Source organism: Amblyraja radiata, chromosome 31 (assembly GCF_010909765.2).
Source record: "Amblyraja radiata isolate CabotCenter1 chromosome 31, sAmbRad1.1.pri, whole genome shotgun sequence".
Classification (NCBI taxonomy): Eukaryota; Metazoa; Chordata; class Chondrichthyes; order Rajiformes; family Rajidae; genus Amblyraja; species Amblyraja radiata.
In genome coordinates this window covers 30,257,702-30,277,974 of record NC_045986.1, presented here as the reverse complement: position 1 = coordinate 30,277,974, position 20,273 = coordinate 30,257,702, and the positions used below count along the sequence as shown (strand labels likewise).

Below are 20,273 nucleotides of genomic sequence, written 5' to 3'. Positions count from 1 at the left end.
ACACGTTATGGCTTTGTGGTGTATGTGTGTGTGTGTGTGTGTGTGGTGTGTGTGTGTGTGTGTGTGTGTGTGTGGTATGTGCGTGTGTGCGTGTCAGCAGATCAGCGCCCCCTCCAACCTGATTGAAACTGAGTGAGTGAGATTCCGATTGCTTCAGTCTCAGCCTGAACCACCGACGATTCGTTCTTGTTTAAGAAGGAACTGCAGATGCTGGAAAATCGAAGGTAGACTGAAGTGCTGGAGAAACTCAACGGGTGCAGCAGCATCTATGGAGCGAAGGAAATAGGCAACGTTTCAGGCCGAAACCCAAAGGAAATAGGCAACGTTTCGGGTCGAAACCCGGAAGGGTTTCGTCCCGAAACGTTACCTATTTCCTTCGCTCCATGGATGCTGCTGCACCCGCTGAGTTTCTCCAGCACTTTTGTCTACCGACGACTCTTTCCTAGTCTGACGCAGTCTTTGGTCTGAATATACGGTGCCAACCCTTTTAGAGGGACGCAAAAATGCTGGGGTAACTCAGCGGGTCAGGCAGCATCTCTGGGGAGAAGGAAGGGTGACGTTTTGGGCTGAGACCCTTCTTCCAACATGTCTATCTTCGGTGAAATCCAGCATCTGCCTTTCCCTCTTACACATTTCAATCTTCATAATGAACTACAAAAAATAGTTATCCTTGCCATTATTTATAATGGGTTTTTTTGGCAGGCTTTTAAAGCTATTTTATGATTTATCTCCTGGTATCAGAACTCTGATATCTCCATGGACATTCGCTGCTGTGGGTGGTGAATCTGTGGAATTCTTCTCCACAGACGGCAGTGGAGGCCAAGTCAGTGGATAGTTTTAAGGCAGAGATAGATAGATTCTTGATTAGTTCGGGTGTCAGGGGTTATGGGGAGAAGGCAGGAGAATGGGGTTAGGAGGGAGAGATAGATCAGCCACGATTGAATGGCAGAGTAGACTTGATGGGCCGAATGGCCTATTACATGAACTCGAGGAACTTATAAGGTGATTTTGAGATCCATCTTTGAAATACGCAAACGTGGTCTTCAGCCTCACCCACTGGAAGAGCCTATCAGAAAATTATTGGCATAGTGGATCCATGGATCGGGAGGTCAAGGGGAGACTTGAGAGAAGCTTGTAGAATTATGAGAGGCACAGATAGGGTAGACAGTCAGAATCTTTATCTCGGGGTGGACATGTCCAACACTAGCGGGCATTGCTATGAGGTCAGGGTGAAAGCTTAATGGAGATGTGTGGGGCAAGATTTTACACAGAGGGTGGTGGGTGCCTGGAACACGCTGCCAGGGGTGGTGGTGGAGGCAGGTATGATAATGGCGTTTAACAGGCTGTTAGGCAGGCACGTGGATGTGTAGGGAATAGAGGGATATGGAGCATGGCAGGCAGATGAGATCAGTTTAACGAGTCATCTTGTTTGGCACAAACATTGTGGGCTGAAGGGCCTGTTCTTGTGGTGTACTGTTCTATGTTTTACGATTCCTGCAATTTTATATCTGTCAGTTTCTAAATGTGTATGATTGTGGCTTGCCACAGGGGCCACGGTTTAAGAATAAGGAGTAAGCCATTTAGAACGGAGATGAGGAAACACTTTTTCTCACAGAGAGTGGTGAGTCTGTGGAATTCTCTGCCTCAGAGGCCGGTTCTCTGGATGCTTTCAAGAGAGAGCTAGATAGGGCTCTTTAAAATAGCGGAGTCAGGGGATATGGGGAGAAGGCAGGAACGGGGTACTGATTGGGGATGATCAGCCATGATCACATTGAATGGCGGTGCTGGCTCAAAGGGCCGAATGGCACCTATTGTCTATTGACTGGATTTACAATTTGTCCTTAAGTTTCCTCAATGGGCTGTGAAATAACTCACAAGCAAAATCTAGTTTCAATCCTTGCGTTCATGCCATGGGTGTAGAGGGGTGGGAGGTTGCAACCTTCACGTGGTCCGCCCTGTTGACAACTAGCGGCTGCAGCTATACGCTGGATGAGGGGTGAAGATCGGGAGCCACATTAGACTTGACTAGTTCGTTGGATTTAAGGATCTGCCACTTGTATCTATGAGAGCATTTGAAGGCCAATGAATTAAAAGTTAAGTATATTAGTCAAATTACACTAAAATGTAAGGCAGGATTGCCTGTTCAGCTTTCCAGTGGTGGATGTGAATTCACCAACTTTCGATTCAAAGGGGGCGTGGAATTATTGAAATATACTTCAGTAAGTTTGGATCGGTTTTATTCGCCTTAGAATCCGGAGTTGGTCGTATCCCCTGAGTGACACTGAGAGGTGGTCTCCCTGTTGGTGGTTCTGGCGTATTTCTTCACTGTCTTGTGAGTGATGCAGCCAATGTCGTGGAAGATTTGCAGTAAGTTCCTCCTGAACTTGACACCAACGAAGGCGTAGAGGAAGGGGTTGAGGCAACAGTGGAAGTAGCCGAGGCTGGATGTCACCCAAATGGCAATGTCCAAGCTGGACTCCAGGGCACAGCTCCGAGCGATGAAGCCTGTCCTCTGCAACGATTCAATGAAGATGACCACATTGTAGGGGACCCAGCAGAAGAGGAAAGCAGCAACAACTATGACAATGACCTTCATGGCCCGGACCTCCTTGTTCCTCTGCAAGTTATGGGACCCTCGCAGAGTTATGACGATCATCAAGTAGCAGTAGAGAATGACTGACAGAGGGATAAGGAAAGTGACGACTTGATGGAGGAAACGTAAGCCCACTATCCATTTCTTGCCAGTTGTGGGATCAAACTTATATTGGCATTGCCATGTGCCATTCACCTCCAGCTTCTTCAGGAAGATGAAATCGGGGATGGCCAAGACATGGCAGAAGAACCAGACCGCAAGGCAGCAGACGTGCACCACCAAGGACCTGGGCTTGTTGTACATTTGGACCGCGTGGACGATGGAGAGGTAACGCTGGATGCTGATGCCACTCAGCAGGAAAATGCCGCTGTTGAAGTTGATGTTCAGCATGGCCCCGAAGATTTTGCAAGCGAACGTCTCAAAAATCCAGCCTTTGACCGCTTCCACGGCCCAGAAGGGCAGAGTGAGAGCGAGCAGGATGTCGGCGATGGACAAGTGGAGGATTAAGGTGTCAGTCATGGCCATGGTCTGCCTGTTCCTCAGGAAAACGGCAATGGTCAGCGCGTTCCCCAGGATCCCCGCGACAAAGATGGTGGAGTAAAGCGTGGGAAGAAAGACTTTCTTAAACGGTTCTATACTGTACGCCTCGCAGCCAAGATAGGTTTCATCGTCCAGGTCATCCAAACTCTCATTGTAATTATCGTCGTAACTCGTATTGTCAGTCCATGTAAAATGATCCATGGTAAATCCCTGAAAGAAAGAATCAGCAAGGTCAATAAAAGAATCAACAACCATAGATGCTGCCTCACCCGCTGAGTTTCTCCAGCATTTTTGTCTACCTTCGATTTTCCAGCATCTGCAGTTCCTTCTTCGAAACATAGAAACATAGAAAAATAGGTGCAGGAGTAGAGGCCATTCGGCCCTTCGAGCCTGCACCGCCATTCAATATGAATATTCAATAGGAAATAGGGCCGAAACTCAAAGGAAATAGGCAACGTTTCGGGTTGAAACCCGAAGGGTTTCGGGACGAAACGTTGCCTATTTCCTTCGCTTCATATAGAAACATAGAAACATAGAAATAGGTGCAGGAGTAGGCCATTCGCCCTTCGAGCCTGCACCGCCATTCAATATGATCATGGCGGATATAGATGCTGCATGCACCCGAGAGTTTCTCCAGCACTTTGTCTACCTTCGATTTACTAGCATCTGCAGTTCCTTCTTAAACGAATATTTACGGGGACGAGAGATAGTAGGAGGAGAGCTGACCTTTTCAGTGAAACATAGAAACATAGAATGCAGGAGTAGAGGCCATTCGGCCCTTCGAGCCTGCACCGCCATTCAATATGATCATGGCTGATCATCCAACTCGGTATCCTGGACCTGCCTTCTCTCCATACCCCCTGATCCCTTTAGCCACAAGGGCCACATCTAACTCCCTCTTAAATATAGCCAATGAACTGTGGCCTCAACTATCTTCTGTGGCAGAGAATTCCACAGATTCACCACTCTCTATGTGAAAAATGTTTTTCTCATCTCAGTCCTAAAAGATTTCCCCCTTATCCTCAAACTGTGACTTCCGGACTTGTTCTGGACTTCCCCAACATCGGGAATAATCTTCCTGCATCTAGCCTGTCCAACCCCTTAAGAATTTTGTAAGTTTCTAAAACAAGGTTAAAGAAATCGCTATCCATTTGAAATTCGAAATATGAAATATGAAAGAAAATGATGCTCTGCTTCATCGCTACTTGGACTGGTGGGAGGAATGTAAGTGATTTGATATTTCCCCTGTCGATTTTAGCTGACAAAAAGAGGCCCTTCAGCCCACCTAGTCCGTGCCGACCAGATATCCCCAAACACTAACGCTATCCTACACACACTAAGGACAATTTGCATTTATACCAAGTCAAATAAGCCAGGAAATCCCAAGATCTCGGAGAAAACCCACGCAGTCACGGAGAGAACGTGCAAACTCCGTACAGACAGCACCCATAGTCAGGATTGAACCCAGGTCGCTGGCGCTGTGAGGCAGCAACTCTACCGCATGCACCACCGTGCTGTCCTGTTCCTCGAGTGTGTATTCAACTTGTAGTTAAAATCCAGACCATTCACATAGCCCACTTGATAAGAATTCTTATGAACTGCAGAGAACCCAAATGCTTATTGAAATGGCAACTTCTGATGAAAGTTATTAGAGAATGGACAGATTCTGGCAACAGCGGTGTTTGCAGGTGTAAATAAATCATCCAATCCTCTCTGTTCTGCCCAGACTAGTGGTTTCACACTTTTGCAACTCAGTTAAAAACAACTTGTCAAGTAAAGGAAATATTTGTGGTTTTGGGGCGAATTACAATCTACGCTGGTTTCTTCTGTCACAAACAACTATTGACTGAGGTACATCCTGCCGTCTCCAACCTCGATTAATTCTCTCCCATCATGTAGGAACAACAGGGGAAACTCCACAATCTCACCTGTAGGTTTGCTCACCAGTGGCACCTGCACTAATGTGGTATTCCTACTGAGCTTGCTCGGTGAAGATTGACACAAAATGCTGGAGTAACTCAACGGGACAGGCAGCATCTCAGGGCAGAAGGATTGGGTGACGTTCTTCAGAAGAAGGGTCTCGCCCCGAAACGTCACCCATACCTACTATCCAGAGGTGCTGCCTGTCCCGCTGAGTTACTCCAGCACCTGCAGTTCCTTCCTGCACAATATGATCACAATGAATGGCGGTGCTGGCTCGAAGGGCTGAATGGCCTCCTCCTGCACCTATTGTCTATGTTTCTAAGATATCTGCTTGGTTTAATTTTTATGTGTAGATGGACCAACTGCATAGTCTTCCAAAATTCTTAAGGGGTTGGACAGGCTAGATGCAGGAAGATTGCTCCCGATGTTGGGGAAGTCCAGGACAAGGGGTCACAGCTTAAGGATAAGGGGGAAATCCTTTAAAAACCGAGATGAGAAGAACTTTTTCACACAGAGAGTGGTGAATCTCTGGAACTCCCTGCCACAGAGGGTAGTCGAGGCCAGTTCATTGGCTATATTTAAGAGGGAGTTAGATGTGGCCCTTGTGGCTAAGGGGATCAGAGGGTATGGAGAGAAGGCAGGTACGGGATACTGAGTTGAATGATCAGCCATGATCATATTGAATGGCGGTGCAGGCTCGAAGGGCCGAATGGCCTACTCCTGCACCTAATTTCTATGTTTCTATGTTTCTATAGTCACAGTCAGCTCTCACTAAACCAAAAGACCACAGCATGTTATGAGGAGCCACAGTACATAGATACATAGAAAATAGGTGCAGGAGTAGAGGCCATTCGGCCCTTCGATCCTGCACCGCCATTCAATATGATCATGGCTGATCATCCAACTCAGTATCCCGTACCTGCCTTCTCTCCATACCCCCTGATCCCTTTAGCCACAAGGGCCACATCTAACTCCCTCTTAAATATAGCCAATGAACTGTGGCCTCAACTACTTTAGTACTTTTAAAGCTTTTAAAGCTGTCTGTTCAAGGATAAAGATTATTTTTAAAGTTGCTTACAGGACAACACAAACCACATGATCCCAAGGACCACTTCCTCCACAATGCTTTTGGCCACGGCATTTTGAAATCACCAGGTAAATATTCAAGGACCTTCCCAGGATGAGGGTTAAAGGCAGAGATCTTCCCCATCCTTAAGAGTTTAGAAAGTGCATCTTTTGAACAATCTCCACTATAGGAAATAGGCAACGTTTCGGGCCGAAACCCTTCGGGTTTCGTCCCGAAACGTTGCCTATTTCCTTCGCTCCACAGATGCTGCCGCACCCGCTGAGTTTCTCCAGCACTTTCGTCTACCTGGTGTTACATCACCCCAGGCAGGTTGAGACCACACCTGGAGGACAGGTGCAAAGGCCATCTATCTACCTGCAAGAGTGAAGGTGTTGAAACCACGGAAGGTGAGGTGGGTGGTTGAGCGGGGAGTAGTTGGTGGTGGCGGTTAAACACAGGGGCGCTGTCTGTACGGCGTTTGCAGGTTCTCCCCGTGACCGCGTGGGTTTTCTCCGAGATCTTCCGTCTCCTCCCACACTCCAAAGACGTAGAGGCTTGTAGGTTAATTTACTTGGTATAGAAATGTAAACTGTCCCTCGTGTGTGTAGGATAGCGTTAGTGTGCGGGGATCGCTGGTCAGTGCGGACTCGGTGGGCCGAAGGGCCTGTTTCCGCGCTGTATCTCTACACTAAACCAGCAGTGGCCCCTGTAGTAATGAGTTCACACTTTACACAATGCTGCCTCTTTGTGCCTGTAGTGTAACACCTGGACAATGTGAACCTTCTGACCAACTCCAACCACGCATGTCCCGTGTTATCAGTGTCCCAGGATACCAGCATACATCGACGCAAAAAGCTGGAGTATCTCAGTGGGCCAGACAACATCTCTGGGGATCAGGAAAATATCGAGCTGAGACTCATCTTCAGTACACTGTACTTATTAAGGCAAGCCTATCGGAAAAGCAGACCAAACTCTTTGTCGCACAGCGGTCGACTTGATTCTAAATACAGCAGGTAAACAGGCCCTTCGGCCCACCGAGCCCATGCTGACCCATTTGCAGCAATCCAACACTAACCTGACCCAACGTTTTTCTCTCAGTTCTGTTATGTTCCCCCCTGATTCCATCACTCGCTACAAAACCAGGGCCGATTTATGGTGGTGAATCGACCCACTAAACCTACACGTCTTTGGGAATTAGCGGGAAACCGGAGCACCCGGAGGAAACCCAAGGGAGAACGTGCAAACTCCACACAGACAGCGCCCGAGGTCAGGATTGAACCTGGGTCGACCTGAGGCAGCAGTTCTGCAAGATGCGCCACAGTGCCGTCTCGTGGCCATATGTCTATCGGGCCCACCAGGAGGCTGTTATTGCCCCTGTAGTGGCCAAGCAATAGAATAGTCTCCTGCATTGCCTCTTTCCTGAGCCTCTCCATGCTTCCTAAAGCCATGTGTCTTCTGCTCATTGATCCACCTTGTCCTCAACGCCCCTTGATGTTTGCAAAGTCCTCGACAGGAAACGTACACAATCATCTGGGCACCAGACTTAGTACTGACCAGAAACTAAAAAAGGAAGAAGTGCCTGAAAATAAAATGACTGCTTCCCTGTGGTGAAGGTGGCAGGTAGCTCATGCAGCTGTCGGCTGGCTTTGTAAGCATTATGTTTTTGAAGACACATTTAACCTTCGGCAGGTTTGTTGAACAAAGGTTTCTTTGGTTTATTATAGCACTAATGGACCTGACACAGCCATGAAGGGATGAATGGAGACTTTCTGTGAGTCATGTTGTGTGTGTGTGTGTGCGTGTGCGTGTGTGTGTGTGTGTGTGTGTGTGTGTGTGTGTGTGTGTGTGTGTGTGTGTGTGTGTGTGTGTGTGTGTGTGTGTGTGTGTGTGTGTGTGTGTGTGTGTGTGTGTGTGTGTGTGTGTGTGTGTGTGTGTGTGTGTGTGTGTGATCAGCTATCTGAAAACTGTTCTACAAACACACGCGCAGGCTGGGCAATCGTTTTGCTGAACACCTCCGCGCAGTCTGTCTCAGCCTTGCACACAAAAAAAAAACGATTAAATCTATAACACTCTCCCCAGAGCGGTACACCTACTTCGCGACCATGATCGATACATTTTATCGGGAGTTATATGGAATGAAAACAGATGAAGGACTCTCTAGAATTTAGGAGATTGAGAGGGGATCTTATAGAAACTTATAAAATTCTTAAGGGGTTGGACAGGCTAGATGCAGGAAGATTGCTCCCGATGTTGGGGAAGTCCAGGACAAGGGGTCACAGCTTAAGGATAAGGGGGAAATCCTTTAAAACCGAGATGAGAAGAACTTTTTTCACACAGAGAGTGGTGAATCTCTGGAACTCTCTGCCACAGAGGATAGTCGAGGCCAGTTCATTGGCTATATATAAGAGGGAGTTAGATGTGGCCCTTGTGGCTAAGGGGATCAGAGGGTATGGAGAGAAGGCAGGCACGGGATACTGAGTTGGATAATCAGCCATGATCATATTGAATGGCGGTGCAGGCTCGAAGGGCCGAATGGCCTACTCCTGCACCTAATTTCTATGTTTCTATGTTTCTATGTTTCTAAGTGTTGGAGTAACTCAACATCTCTGGAGAACATGGACATGTGGCGTTTCAGGTTGGGACTCTTCTTCAGACTGAAGAAGGGTCCTGACCCAAAATTTCATCTGTCCATGTTCTCCACGGTTGTTGCCTGACCCGCTGAGTTACTCCAGCACTTTGTGTCTTTTATTGTAAACCAGCATCTGCAGTTCCTCGTTTCTCGATGAATGTCACTGATGGGCTTGGGTGGGAGATTGCAACCTTCACGTGGTCCAACGTGGGTTTCGACGAATGCAATCAACCTGGCGGGCACAAACAGAAGATCAAACAGAACAAGTTGTCGTACAACTTTCAGCTGTGCACGCCACACGCAAGAAGAAGAAGATTGATTGATCTGATCACCTGTGTTCTAATTCAGCTGTGGAACAACTTCTAGATGCATTTGAGGCTTTCAATAGACAATAGGTGCAGGAGTAGGCCATTCGGCCCTACGAGCCAGCACCGCCATTCAATGTGATCATCCCCAATCAGTACCCCGTTCCTGCCTTCTCCCCATATCCCCTGACTCCACTATCTCCTGGTTCAATATCAAATCCTCCAACTTCCGATAACTCACTGTTGTCGTGCACGTCACAAGGACACATCTTATACTTAAGTCATTTGTCGGCAACATTTTGTTTGTTTTTTTCTTTTGGTTAAAGCACCACTGACCCCCTGACCCGCTGACCCATTGACCCCCTGACCCGCTGACCCATTGACCCCCTGACCCACTGACCCCCTGACCCACTGACTCACTGACCCATGATCCCCTGACCCACTGACCCCTAACCTACTGACCCCTGACCCCCTGACCCATTGACCCATTGCGACACTTCACACCTCTTTGTCACAGCATTCCCACACAACCCCTGTTCTCACCTACGGCCAATATCCATAATTCTCCTCCTCTCTGCTTCAAGAGTTCTGCAACCCCCCTCTGTCGCTGCTCCCCCCCCCCTTGTGTGATTCCTCCCACGGCCCAGCTATCATACTTGCTGGCCTTGATTTGTCCTTTACATACTTTCATTCTTTTGTTCCTTGTACCTCCCCACACCTCCAGTTTCCCTTCTCTCCGTCTGCCCGCTGGACCCAAAACATCACCTGTTCCTTCTCTCCAGAGATGCTGCCTGACCCGTTGAGTTACTCCAGCGTTTTGTGTCCATCCTCCCTCCCTCTCCGCAACTTAAAAACAATCTTTTTTTCTCATTTTGTCAGTTCTGACGAAGCGCGTTTATTTGAGGTGTTGACTCTTTCCATTTTCACGGGAGCGGCCTGGACAGCTGAGTGCTTTCAACATTTTCTCTTTTTGTTTCAGATTCAAGAGGTTGAGTGGAATACAAAAGATAGACACAGAGTGTTGGAGTAACTCAGCGGGTCAGGCAGCATCTGTGGAGAACATGGATAGGTGACGTTTCACAGAGTGCTGGAGTAACTCAGCCGGTACAGCAGCATCTATGGAGCTAAGGAAATAGGCAATGTTTCGGGCCGAAACCCAGAAGGGTTTCGGCCCGAAACTTTGCCTATTTCCAGAAGGGTTTCGGTCCGAAACGTTGCCTATTTCCTTAGCTCCATAGATGCTGCTGCACCATAACTCAATGGGTCAGGCAGCATCTGTGGAGAACATGGATAGGTGACGTTCCATGTGTGAATCACAAAGTCATTGGAAGAGCAATCCCTGAAACAATTCCAACTTCCCATTTCTCTCCATTCAACGTTCTTGCCGATGACTGCTTACATCTGAACGTAAGTAGAGAATAAATCCTTTGCCTATCGTGAAAGCCCATATCAGATCTTTCATCACTCTGTCTAGATTTGCACTAATGTCTTGTAATACCACGTGCTAATGCCCTGTTTTTTTTTAAACAGTTCACTTTATTTTCATTGTCTTGCAGAATGTATGTATGATTTATGTGTCTATGCAGTGGTGAGGAACTGCAGATGCTGGCTTATGCGTAAGACAGACACAAAGTTGAATGAAACTTGATTGTCACTTGTACCCAGGTACCCAATCTGGTAAAATCATACAGCAGGCTTCACCGAGGCAGTACTCAAGGTGTCACTATGTTTCTGGTGCTGACACAGTTAAAAAAGTTCTTAGTTCAGTCTTATCCTCTCTCGACAGCCTGTGGCAATGAATTCCACAGAGTCACCCCCCTCTGACTAAAGAGGGTCTGGCAGCATCTCTGGAGAACAAGGATCCATGTTCCCCACAGATGCTGCCTGACCCGCTGAGTTACTCCAGCACTCTGTGAAACATCACCTATCCATGTTCTCCACAGATGCTGCCTGACCCGCTGAGTTACTCCAGCACTCTGTGAAACGTCACCTATCCATGTTTTCCACAGATGCTGCCTGACCCGCTGAGTTACTCCAGCACTCTGTGAAACGTCACCTATCCATGTTCTCCACAGATGCTGCCTGACCCGCTGAGTTACTCCAGCACTCTGTGAAACGTCACCTATCCATGTTTTCCACAGATGCTGCCTGACCCGCTGAGTTACTCCAGCACTCTGTGAAACGTCACCTATCCATGTTCTCCACAGATGCTGCCTGACCCGCTGAGTTATGGTGCATCAGCATCTATGGAGCTAAGGAAATAGGCAACGTTTCGGGCCGAAACCCTTCTGGAAATAGGCAACGTTTCGGGCCGAAACCCGAAACGTTGCCTATTTCCTTAGCTCCATAGATGCTGCTGCACCTGCTGAGTTACTCCAGCATTTTGTGTCTTTTCGGTTTAAACCAGCATCTGCAGTTCCTTCCTGCGCACAACTTCATTTAACACTTGATCATCTTTGATGCAAAGGATTGCTGATTTTTAAACATGGAAATCTTCACAGGAGCTGTTGCTCGTGTATTTAGCTAGCACGTTGCAGGAATCTGCAGAGATTTGATATCTTTTCTATGTTGTTCGTTGACCTATGTACTACAGCAGACATCACCGAGGCAGTACTCAAGGAGTCACTATGTTTCTGACACTCACAACGTTAAATAAGGTCTAAGTACAGTCTTATCCTCTCTCGGCAGCCTGAGGCAGTGAATTCCACAGATTCACCACCCGCTGACTAAAGAGGGTCTGGCAGCATCTGTGGAGAACAAGGATCTGTCGTAATGTCAAACAACAGTGGCGCAAGTTTTGATTTCCAGTGAAGCCGGAGCCCTTTCTTTTAAACGAGTATTCATCTGGAAATAAGAAACTGAAAATCTCCCCACAATGTTTCAGTATCGCTCAAACGTAATGTGATAATCGTAGATGATTGTGTAAAATATGAAAACCAGCCAGCCAACACGCACTCCAGGGAAAATCAGAAGTCATCAGAAATTCAGTAGGGTGCGTGATCACTCATTTCACTGCAACTCCAAAGTCAGAAGGCGCCTGATCGCAACCACCCCCGAATCACTCCACCCCCAGTGGCCACAGATCACAGATATAAAATAGATAATAAAACCACACAAATAATCATAATGCACGCTTCAGAAAATGAAAATAATCAGCAGACCTGGTCACTGATTCCATACCAAAGTAATCATAAGGTCATAAGTGATAGGAGCAGATAGTCCATTCGGCCCATCAAGTCTACTCCGCCATTCAATCATGGCCGATCTATCTCTCCCTCCTAACCCCATTCTCCTGCCTTCTCCCCATAACCCCTGACACCCGTACTAATCAAGAATCTATCTATCTCTGCCTTAACAATATCCATTGACTTGTGGCCTCCACAGCCGTCTGTGGCAAAGAATTCCACAGATTCACCACCCTCTGACTAAAAAAAATTCTCCTCATCTCCTTCCTAAAAGAACATCCTTTAATTCTGAGGCTGTGACCTCTGGTCCTCGACTCTCCCACTAATGGAAACAACCACTCTGTCCAGGCCTTTCACTGATCGCTAAGTTTCAATGAGGTCCCCCCTCATTATTCTAAACTCCAGCGAGCACAGGCCCAGTGCCGACAAACGCTCATCATATGTTAACCCACCCATCCCTGGGATCATTCTAGTAAACATAAATCAATATTGCCTGCGCTAATAATCCAGTAATATTGATTGATTGACCGAAAGATACAGAATAGAAACAGACCCTTCTACCCACCGAGTCCACACCGACCATCAATCAGCCGTTCAAGACGTCTATGCTATCCCACTTTCACATCCACTACCTCCACACTAGGGGCGATTTACAGAGGGGCCAATTAGCCGACAGGCACGCACGTCTTTGGGATGTGGGAGGAAACCGGAGTACCACGCAGACACCACACAGACAGCACAGGAGGTCAGGATTGAACGCAGGTCTCTGGCGCTGCGATGCTGCAGCTCTCCCACTGTGGGAGACAGAAGTGACAGCAGGCGCTGGAATCCGTGACCAAAAATAAACAATTGGATAAACTCAGTTGGTCGAGCAGTATCCGTGGAGGCCAAGGGTTGGTGGATGTTGTGTCCTGAGGCATCAACCATTCCTTTGTCTCCACACAATCTGTCCGATCTGCTGAGTTACTCCAGCCGTTTGCTTTAACAGTAGTACAAAACGTTCTCATTTTCTCAGTATTTTTGGGTGCTGTACGCCCGTATTAATGTTTAGTTTAGTTTAGAGATACAGCGCGGAAACAGGCCCTTCGGCCCACCGAGCCCTCGCTGGCCAGCGATCCCCGCACACTAACACTATCCTACACACACTAGGGACAATTTACAATTTTTACCAAAGGCCAATTACCCTCCAAACCTGCACGTCTTTGGGGTGTGGGAGGAAACCGGAGCACCCGTGGGTCAATTAGACAATAGACAATAGACGATAGGTGCAGGAGTAGGCCATTCGGCCCTTCGAGCTGAATGGCCTGCTCCTGCACGGGGAGAACGTACAAACTCCGTACAGACAGCACCCGTAGTCAGGATGGAACCCGGGTCTCTGGCGCGGTGAGGCAGCAGCTCCACCCGCTGCGCCACCGTGATACCCGCTCCACGCTGACCCCTGGTTTTGGCCATTCTTTCTCTCTATCATCGGCTAACCCCGGCCAGCTCCAAGTTTCATTTTCATCTCGGACGAGCATCGCGAAGAACAAACGACTCACTCTGAGTCAACGGCAGGCTTGCACCTTGCTCAGCGAGAAGAAACTTACCATGTCCAATGAGTCAATCCAGCCCATGGATGTCCTAGTGTTGTCCTTGGTCCCACTGTCTGATCTATTTCTACCTTAATGTTCTTTCTCTTCACCGATACCAAAGAGTTGGCAAGTGTCCCTCAACAAGAGCGAGAGCAGGAAACAAACATCCCTCGCTCGGTTTCAATAGCACAATGAATAACATGTCCCTGTAAATAGGATGTGGTTGGCTGACCAGATGTGTTTTATTTCAACTATCTTCTTGCGTGTCATCTTCCAAAGCCAAGTTCATCTTAACTGCCTCTTCCTTCCAATTCACCCGGGCAACTCAACCACTTCACAATAACACATTAAAAAAATAAAATTAAAATTGCAGATGCTGGAGTTCTGAAATAAAAGCACGAAAATACTCAGCAAGTTAGGCGGCATCTGTGGAACGAGAGAGAACAAATTAGATTCTGGACGACAGTCTCTTTGTCGTAACTGAGATAGGAATAAGTTACGGAGGATTTAACCAGCTCTCGAACAAAGTGAACAAACAGAATCAATATTTTGCTGCCTGGATTCAAGGCACAAGTGGTTTGTTCACACGCGTGCCAAGTCTAGTTTAGTTTAGAAATGCAGAGTTGAAACAGGCCCTTCAGCCCACCAAGTGCGTGCCGACCATCGACCTGTTCACACCAGTTCTATCCTACACACAGGGGACGATTACAACGTCAATTAACCTACGAATCGAACAGAATTAACCGACATCCGAACAGAATTAGGCCATTCGGCCCATCGAGTCTACTCCACCATTCAATCATGGCTGATCTATCTCCCCCTCTCAACCCCATTCTCCTGCCTTCTCCCCATAACCCCTGACACCCGTTCTAATCAAGAACCTGTCAATCTCTGCTTTAAAAATATCCAATGACTTGGCCTCTACAGCCGTCTGTGGCAATGAGTTCCACAGATTCACCGCCCTCTGACTAAAGAAATATCTCCTCATCTCCTTTCTAAACCGTCCTTTCTACTCTGTGCTGGACTCTCCCACTAGTGGAAACTTTCTCTGTATCCAGTCCTTTTAGTGTTTTAGTTTATTAGTTTAGTTTAGTTTAGAGATACAGCGCGGAAACAGGCCCTTCGGCCCACCGTGTCCGTACTGACCAACGATCCCCGCACATTAACACTATCCAACACACACTAGGGACAATTTTTACATTTACCAAGCCAATTAACCTACAAACCTGCACGTCTTTGGAGTGTGGGTGGGAAACCAGAGCACCTGGAGAAAACACACGCAGGTCACGGGGAGAACGTACAAACTCCGTACAGACAGCACCCGTAGTCAGGATCGAACCCGGGTCTCTGGTGCTGTGAGGCAGCAACTCTACCGATGTGACTCCGTTTTGCTCAAAGGTTTTATCACCAAGTGGCAAGTCGTCTCGGCAAGTTAGTAATCTCTTACAGAAATTACAGCTACTCACCCCGACTGTGCGGCCTCACGTGTGTTTATCACGGGTTCACCTGCACCCTCTGCTGCCTGAGGGCTTAGGAGGTGGATCAGCTCAAGTCCTGCCCCTCAGCCAGGTCTGGGTGAGTGAGAACCTCATTCACTATCCTACATCCTGCGTCTTGTCCCCAGCCTGATGTTTACAGTGAAGGAGCAGACATGTCAGTGGCTTGCTCTGCTCACAAACTCCGAGCCTCCAGCTAGTAGAGGATTCAAATTCAACCTTTCTTTTTGGGCTGGATCTATTGAAACTACAAGCCGAGTCTGGGACTTACCCTGGGTCTTTCCACTTACCACCTTATCACACCTCCCACCGACCCCACATCCCCCACTTTACAAACTCCCTTTGTGTACAATTCTCATCTGGCAGGGTTCATCCAGTTGACTACTTTTATTTCCATTCAGTTCAGTTTAGTTTAGTTTATTGTCACGTGTACTGAGGTACAGTGTAAAGCTTTTGTTGCGCGCTAACCAGTCAGCGGAAAGACAATACTTGATTACAATCGAGCCGTTCACAGTGTACAGATACATGATAAAGGAATAACGTTTAGTGCAAGGTAAAGCCAGCAAAGTCCTATCAAAGATAGTCCGAGGGTCTCCAATGAGGTAGATGGTAGTTCAGGACCGATGTTCCCGATGTTGAGGGAGTCCAGAACCAGGGGCCACACACAGTTTAAGAATAAGGAGTAAGCCATTTAGAACGGAGACGAGGAAACACTTTTTCTTACAGAGAGTTGTGAGTCTGTGGAATTCTCTGCCTCAGAGGGCGGTGGAGGCAGGTTCTCTGGATGCTTTCAAGAGAGAGCTAGATAGGGCTCTTAAAAATAGTGGAGTCAGGGGATATGGGGAGAAGGCAGGAACGGGGTACTGATTGGGGATGATCAGCCATGATCACATTGAATGGCGGTGCTGGCTCGAAGGGCCGAATGGCCTACTCCTGCACCTATTGTCTATTGTTTATTGACCGCTCTCTAGTTGTGATAGGATGGTTCAGTTGCCTGATAACAGCTGGGAAGAAACTATCCCTGAATATTGGCTTGGGCTATTGGCTAAGCCATCTAGAGAATAAATCAGATGAAGAGATGAAAGGATGTAAGTTTAGTGTCAGGAGTCAAAGGGAAAGGAAATTAATGAATAAGTTTATTGGCCGAGTATTCACATACAAGGAATTTGCCTTGGTGCTCCGCCCGCAAGTGACAACATGACATACAGTGACAGTTAAGAATGACGCATAAAACATTAATAATAAAACCTTATTGATTAAACATGCGAATTAAATAAAATTAAATAAAATGAGGTATGATCGGAGCCAAGGGCTGAATCACATTCTAGAATAGAATAGAATAGTTTATTTATTGCCATTGTAAGATGAACCATGCCAGTCAGTGCACCATTCAAACATTTCTAAAAGCTAACGATACATACAAGGTAAAATATTAAGAAAAGATAAACAACTCAAATAAATATCATGAAAATAGCACGCATAAACACCCAGCCCTACATCCTTCTGTTGATTCCACAGTGTACCACAGTCCCTTAGTATGTATCGCCCCTGCGTTCCTTGGCGGCTACATTTAGTGCCTTTATAGCAGTGGGGTAAAAACTGTTTTTAAGTCTGTTTGTCCTTGTCCTTGTAGTTCTGTACCATCTGCCTGACGGTAACAGTTCAAACAGGGAGTGTCCAGGGTGGGAAATGTCCTTTATAATACTCTGGGATTTTTCGATGCAGCGGGAACTGTGTAAGTCCTCCAAGGTAAGTAGAGGGCAGCTGACAATCCTCTGGGCGTTGTCAATGGCCCTCTGGAGCGCTTTCCTCTGAGCCGCTGTGCAGCTGGTGTACCATACGCATACACAGTATGTTAGGATGCTCTCGATGGAGCACCGATAAAAGGACAGCAGCAGTCTCTGAGTGATGTTATTCTTCCTGAGCACCCTCAGGAAGTGCAGTCTCTGCTGGACCTTTTTCAGCAGCGCAGAGGTGTTCACGCTCCACGTCAGGTCCTCCTCAATATGGATTCCCAGGAAGCGGAAATCCGCCACCCTCTCCACACAGTCCCCTCTGATAATTAATGGTACCATGTCTGTTTTATTCTTCCTGAAGTCTATTATTATTTCCTTTGTCTTTAAGGTGTTGAGGAGCAGGTTATTTTCTCCACACCACACTGTCAGCTGCTCCGCCTCATCCCGGTAGGCGTACTCGTCCCCCCCGGAGATGAGTCCCACCACCGTAGTGTCATCCGCAAATTTGACAATGGTGTTGCTGTGGTGGGCGGGGGTGCAGTCATGTGTGTAGATGGTGTAGAGCAGGGGGCTCAGCACGCAGCCCTGTGGAGAGCCGGTACTGAGGCTGAGGGCCGTGGATGTGTGATGGCCCACTCTGACTCTCTGGCTGCGACCCGACAGGAAGCTATTTATCCACATGCAGGTGGAGTGTGGAAGTCCCAAGTCCCCCAGTTTGTCCACCAGTTTGTGGGGAAGGATGGTATTAAAAGCAGAGCTGTAGTCCACAAAGAGCATCCGCACGTAGCTCCCCGGTGGGACAGTGCAGCATGGCGAGCTGTGGCTACCAAAGATCTTATAGCGGAGCAAGATAGGCTACTCCTGCTAAATGCAATGGGCTGACGTGTAGTACGCTACGGAGGGGATCCTGGGCATTTTCCCCCGCCCATTTTAGTAACCGGAGCATACCTGACCCGACCCGACTCGCAGTGTAATCAATGTTGCGGGGCAACAGTTTGTGTGTGTGATATAGGGTTAGATTCATCATTCTGTTAGTTCATACTTCTTGTCAAGAATAAAATTTGACTCTGGTAATTGTCTTTTTTAAGATTTTTAAATCATTTCTTTTTAAATGGCTCACAAGCTGTGTTTGAGTTGATTTTGTAGTAACCGGAACCGACCCGACCCGACCCGACTCGCAGGGTAATTGACATTGCGGGGGAGGTGTTTGTGTGTGATATAGGGTTAGATTCATAACTCTGTTAATTCATCATTCTGTTCATTCTTGTTAAAGAATAAAATGTTTATAAACACACATACATGAATGTGATATAAATGTATATAATCATATAACACACACAATTATATTTCTTCTGATCCAATGATGAACTTTATTTCAGACTAGACAAGGGACATTAAATAAGAAACATTGTAAACTTCCCCGCAACTTCACACACATTAGGCCTTAACCCCCCCCCCCCCCCCCCCCCGGCACTCCCTCGCCCCCACCCCCACACTACAATGTCTCCCCCCCTCTCCGGGCCCCACACCCCCTCTCCCCCTCTCCGGGCCCCACACCCCCCTCTCCCCGCTGCGGAAACAAAGATCCGATCTTTGGCCGGAAGCAAGATGGCGGAACAAGATGGCGGAGCAAGATGGCGGAGCAAGATGGCGGAACAAGATGGCGGGGGCTGGTTGCTAAAATGGGTCATATAATCGCCCATGCATCCGCCCATGAGCGTACTACACGTTTGCGTGAGAGTAACCCATCTTGCTCCGCTATAAGATCTTTGGTGGGTACAGCATCCTCTGTAGATCTATTCGCTCTGTACACAGACTGGTGGGGGTCAAAGCTTCGGGGCAGGAGAGATGTGATATGACCCCGGACCAGTTTTTCAAAACACTTCATTCTGTAGGAAGGTCTAGGTCTCCTCCACTGTCAGAGTGACGCTAAACGCAAATTGGAGGAACAGCATCTCATATTTGACTTGGGCAGCTTACAGCCCAGTGGTATGAATATTGAAGGTACACACAAAAGCTGGAGAAACTCAGCGGGTGCAGCAGCATCTATGGAGCGAAGGAAATAGGCAACGTTTCGGGCCGAAACCCTTCTTCAGACTGATCGGGGGTGGGGGGGGGCGGGGACAAGAAAGGAAAAAGGAGGAGGAGCCCGAAGGCTGGGGGATGGGAGGAGACAGCAAGGACTAACAAAATTGGAAGAATTCGATGTTCATGCCCCCAGGATGCAGGCTCCCCAAGCGGAATATGCGGTGCTGTTCCTCCAATTTCCGGTGCTGCTCGCTGTGGCCATGGAGGAGGCCCAGGACAGAGAGGTCGGAGACGGAGTGGGAGGGGGAGTTGAAGTGCTGAGCCACCGGGAGGTCAGCTTGGTTATTGCGGACCGAGCGGAGGTGTTCGGCGAAACGATCGCCCAACCTCCGCTTGGTCTCACCGATATAGATCAGCTGACATCTAGAGCAGCGGATGCAATAGATGAGGTTGGAGGAGATGCAGGTAAACCTCTGTCGCACCTGGAACGACTGCTTGGGTCCTTGAACGGAGTCGAGGGGGGAGGTAAAGGGACAAGTGTTGCATTTCTTGCGGTTGCAAGGGAAAGTGCCCGGGGAAGGGGTGGTGCGGGAGGGAAGAGAAGAATTGACAAGGGAGTTATGGAGGGAGCGGTCTTTGCGGAAGGCAGATATGGGGGGAGATGGGAAGATGTGGCGAGTGGTGGGGTCACGTTGGAGGTGGCGAAACTGACGGAGGATTACTTGTTGTATTTGCCGGCTGGTGGGGTGAAAGGTGAGGACTAGGGGGACTCTGCCCTTGTTGCGAGTGGGGGGATGGGGAGAGAGAGCAGTGTTGCGGGGTATGGAAGAAACCCTGGTGCGAGCCTCATCTATGGTGGAGGAGGGGAACCCCCGTTCCCTGAATAATGAGGACATTTCAGATGTCCTGGTGTGGAATGTGTGGTATGAATATTGATTCCTTTCACTCCAAGTAACCATGGTATTCCCTTTCTCTCTATCCCTCCCCCACCAACTTCTCGTTTTCACCCAACAAACAGCTAACAATGGCCTGTTCAATGTTTTTTATCTCCCAGGCAACAATGGACCATTGTGGGCTCCACCCAGTATTTGACCAATCGTTGCTTTTTGCACAGCAGGGCTGGCAATGGATGAGCTCAGGCAGGGAGGTTCCCTGATAGGCTGCTTGTTGGCAAGTGTGCGGGTGATCGATGGTTGCCGTG

The 20,273-nt window shown here is 48.0% G+C and overlaps 1 protein-coding gene across 1 annotated transcript; it reads right to left on the bottom strand.

Moving 5' to 3' along the window:
- Positions 1-2,040: 2,040 nt before the first annotated feature.
- Positions 2,041-3,250, bottom strand: LOC116990315 (C-X-C chemokine receptor type 3-like; the record flags this gene model as incomplete). The annotated part of the gene is made up of 1 exon (XM_033047823.1): positions 2,041-3,250. A coding segment is annotated over one exon (1,005 nt), but the record flags the coding sequence as incomplete, so codon positions are not given.
- Positions 3,251-20,273: the final 17,023 nt, after the last annotated feature.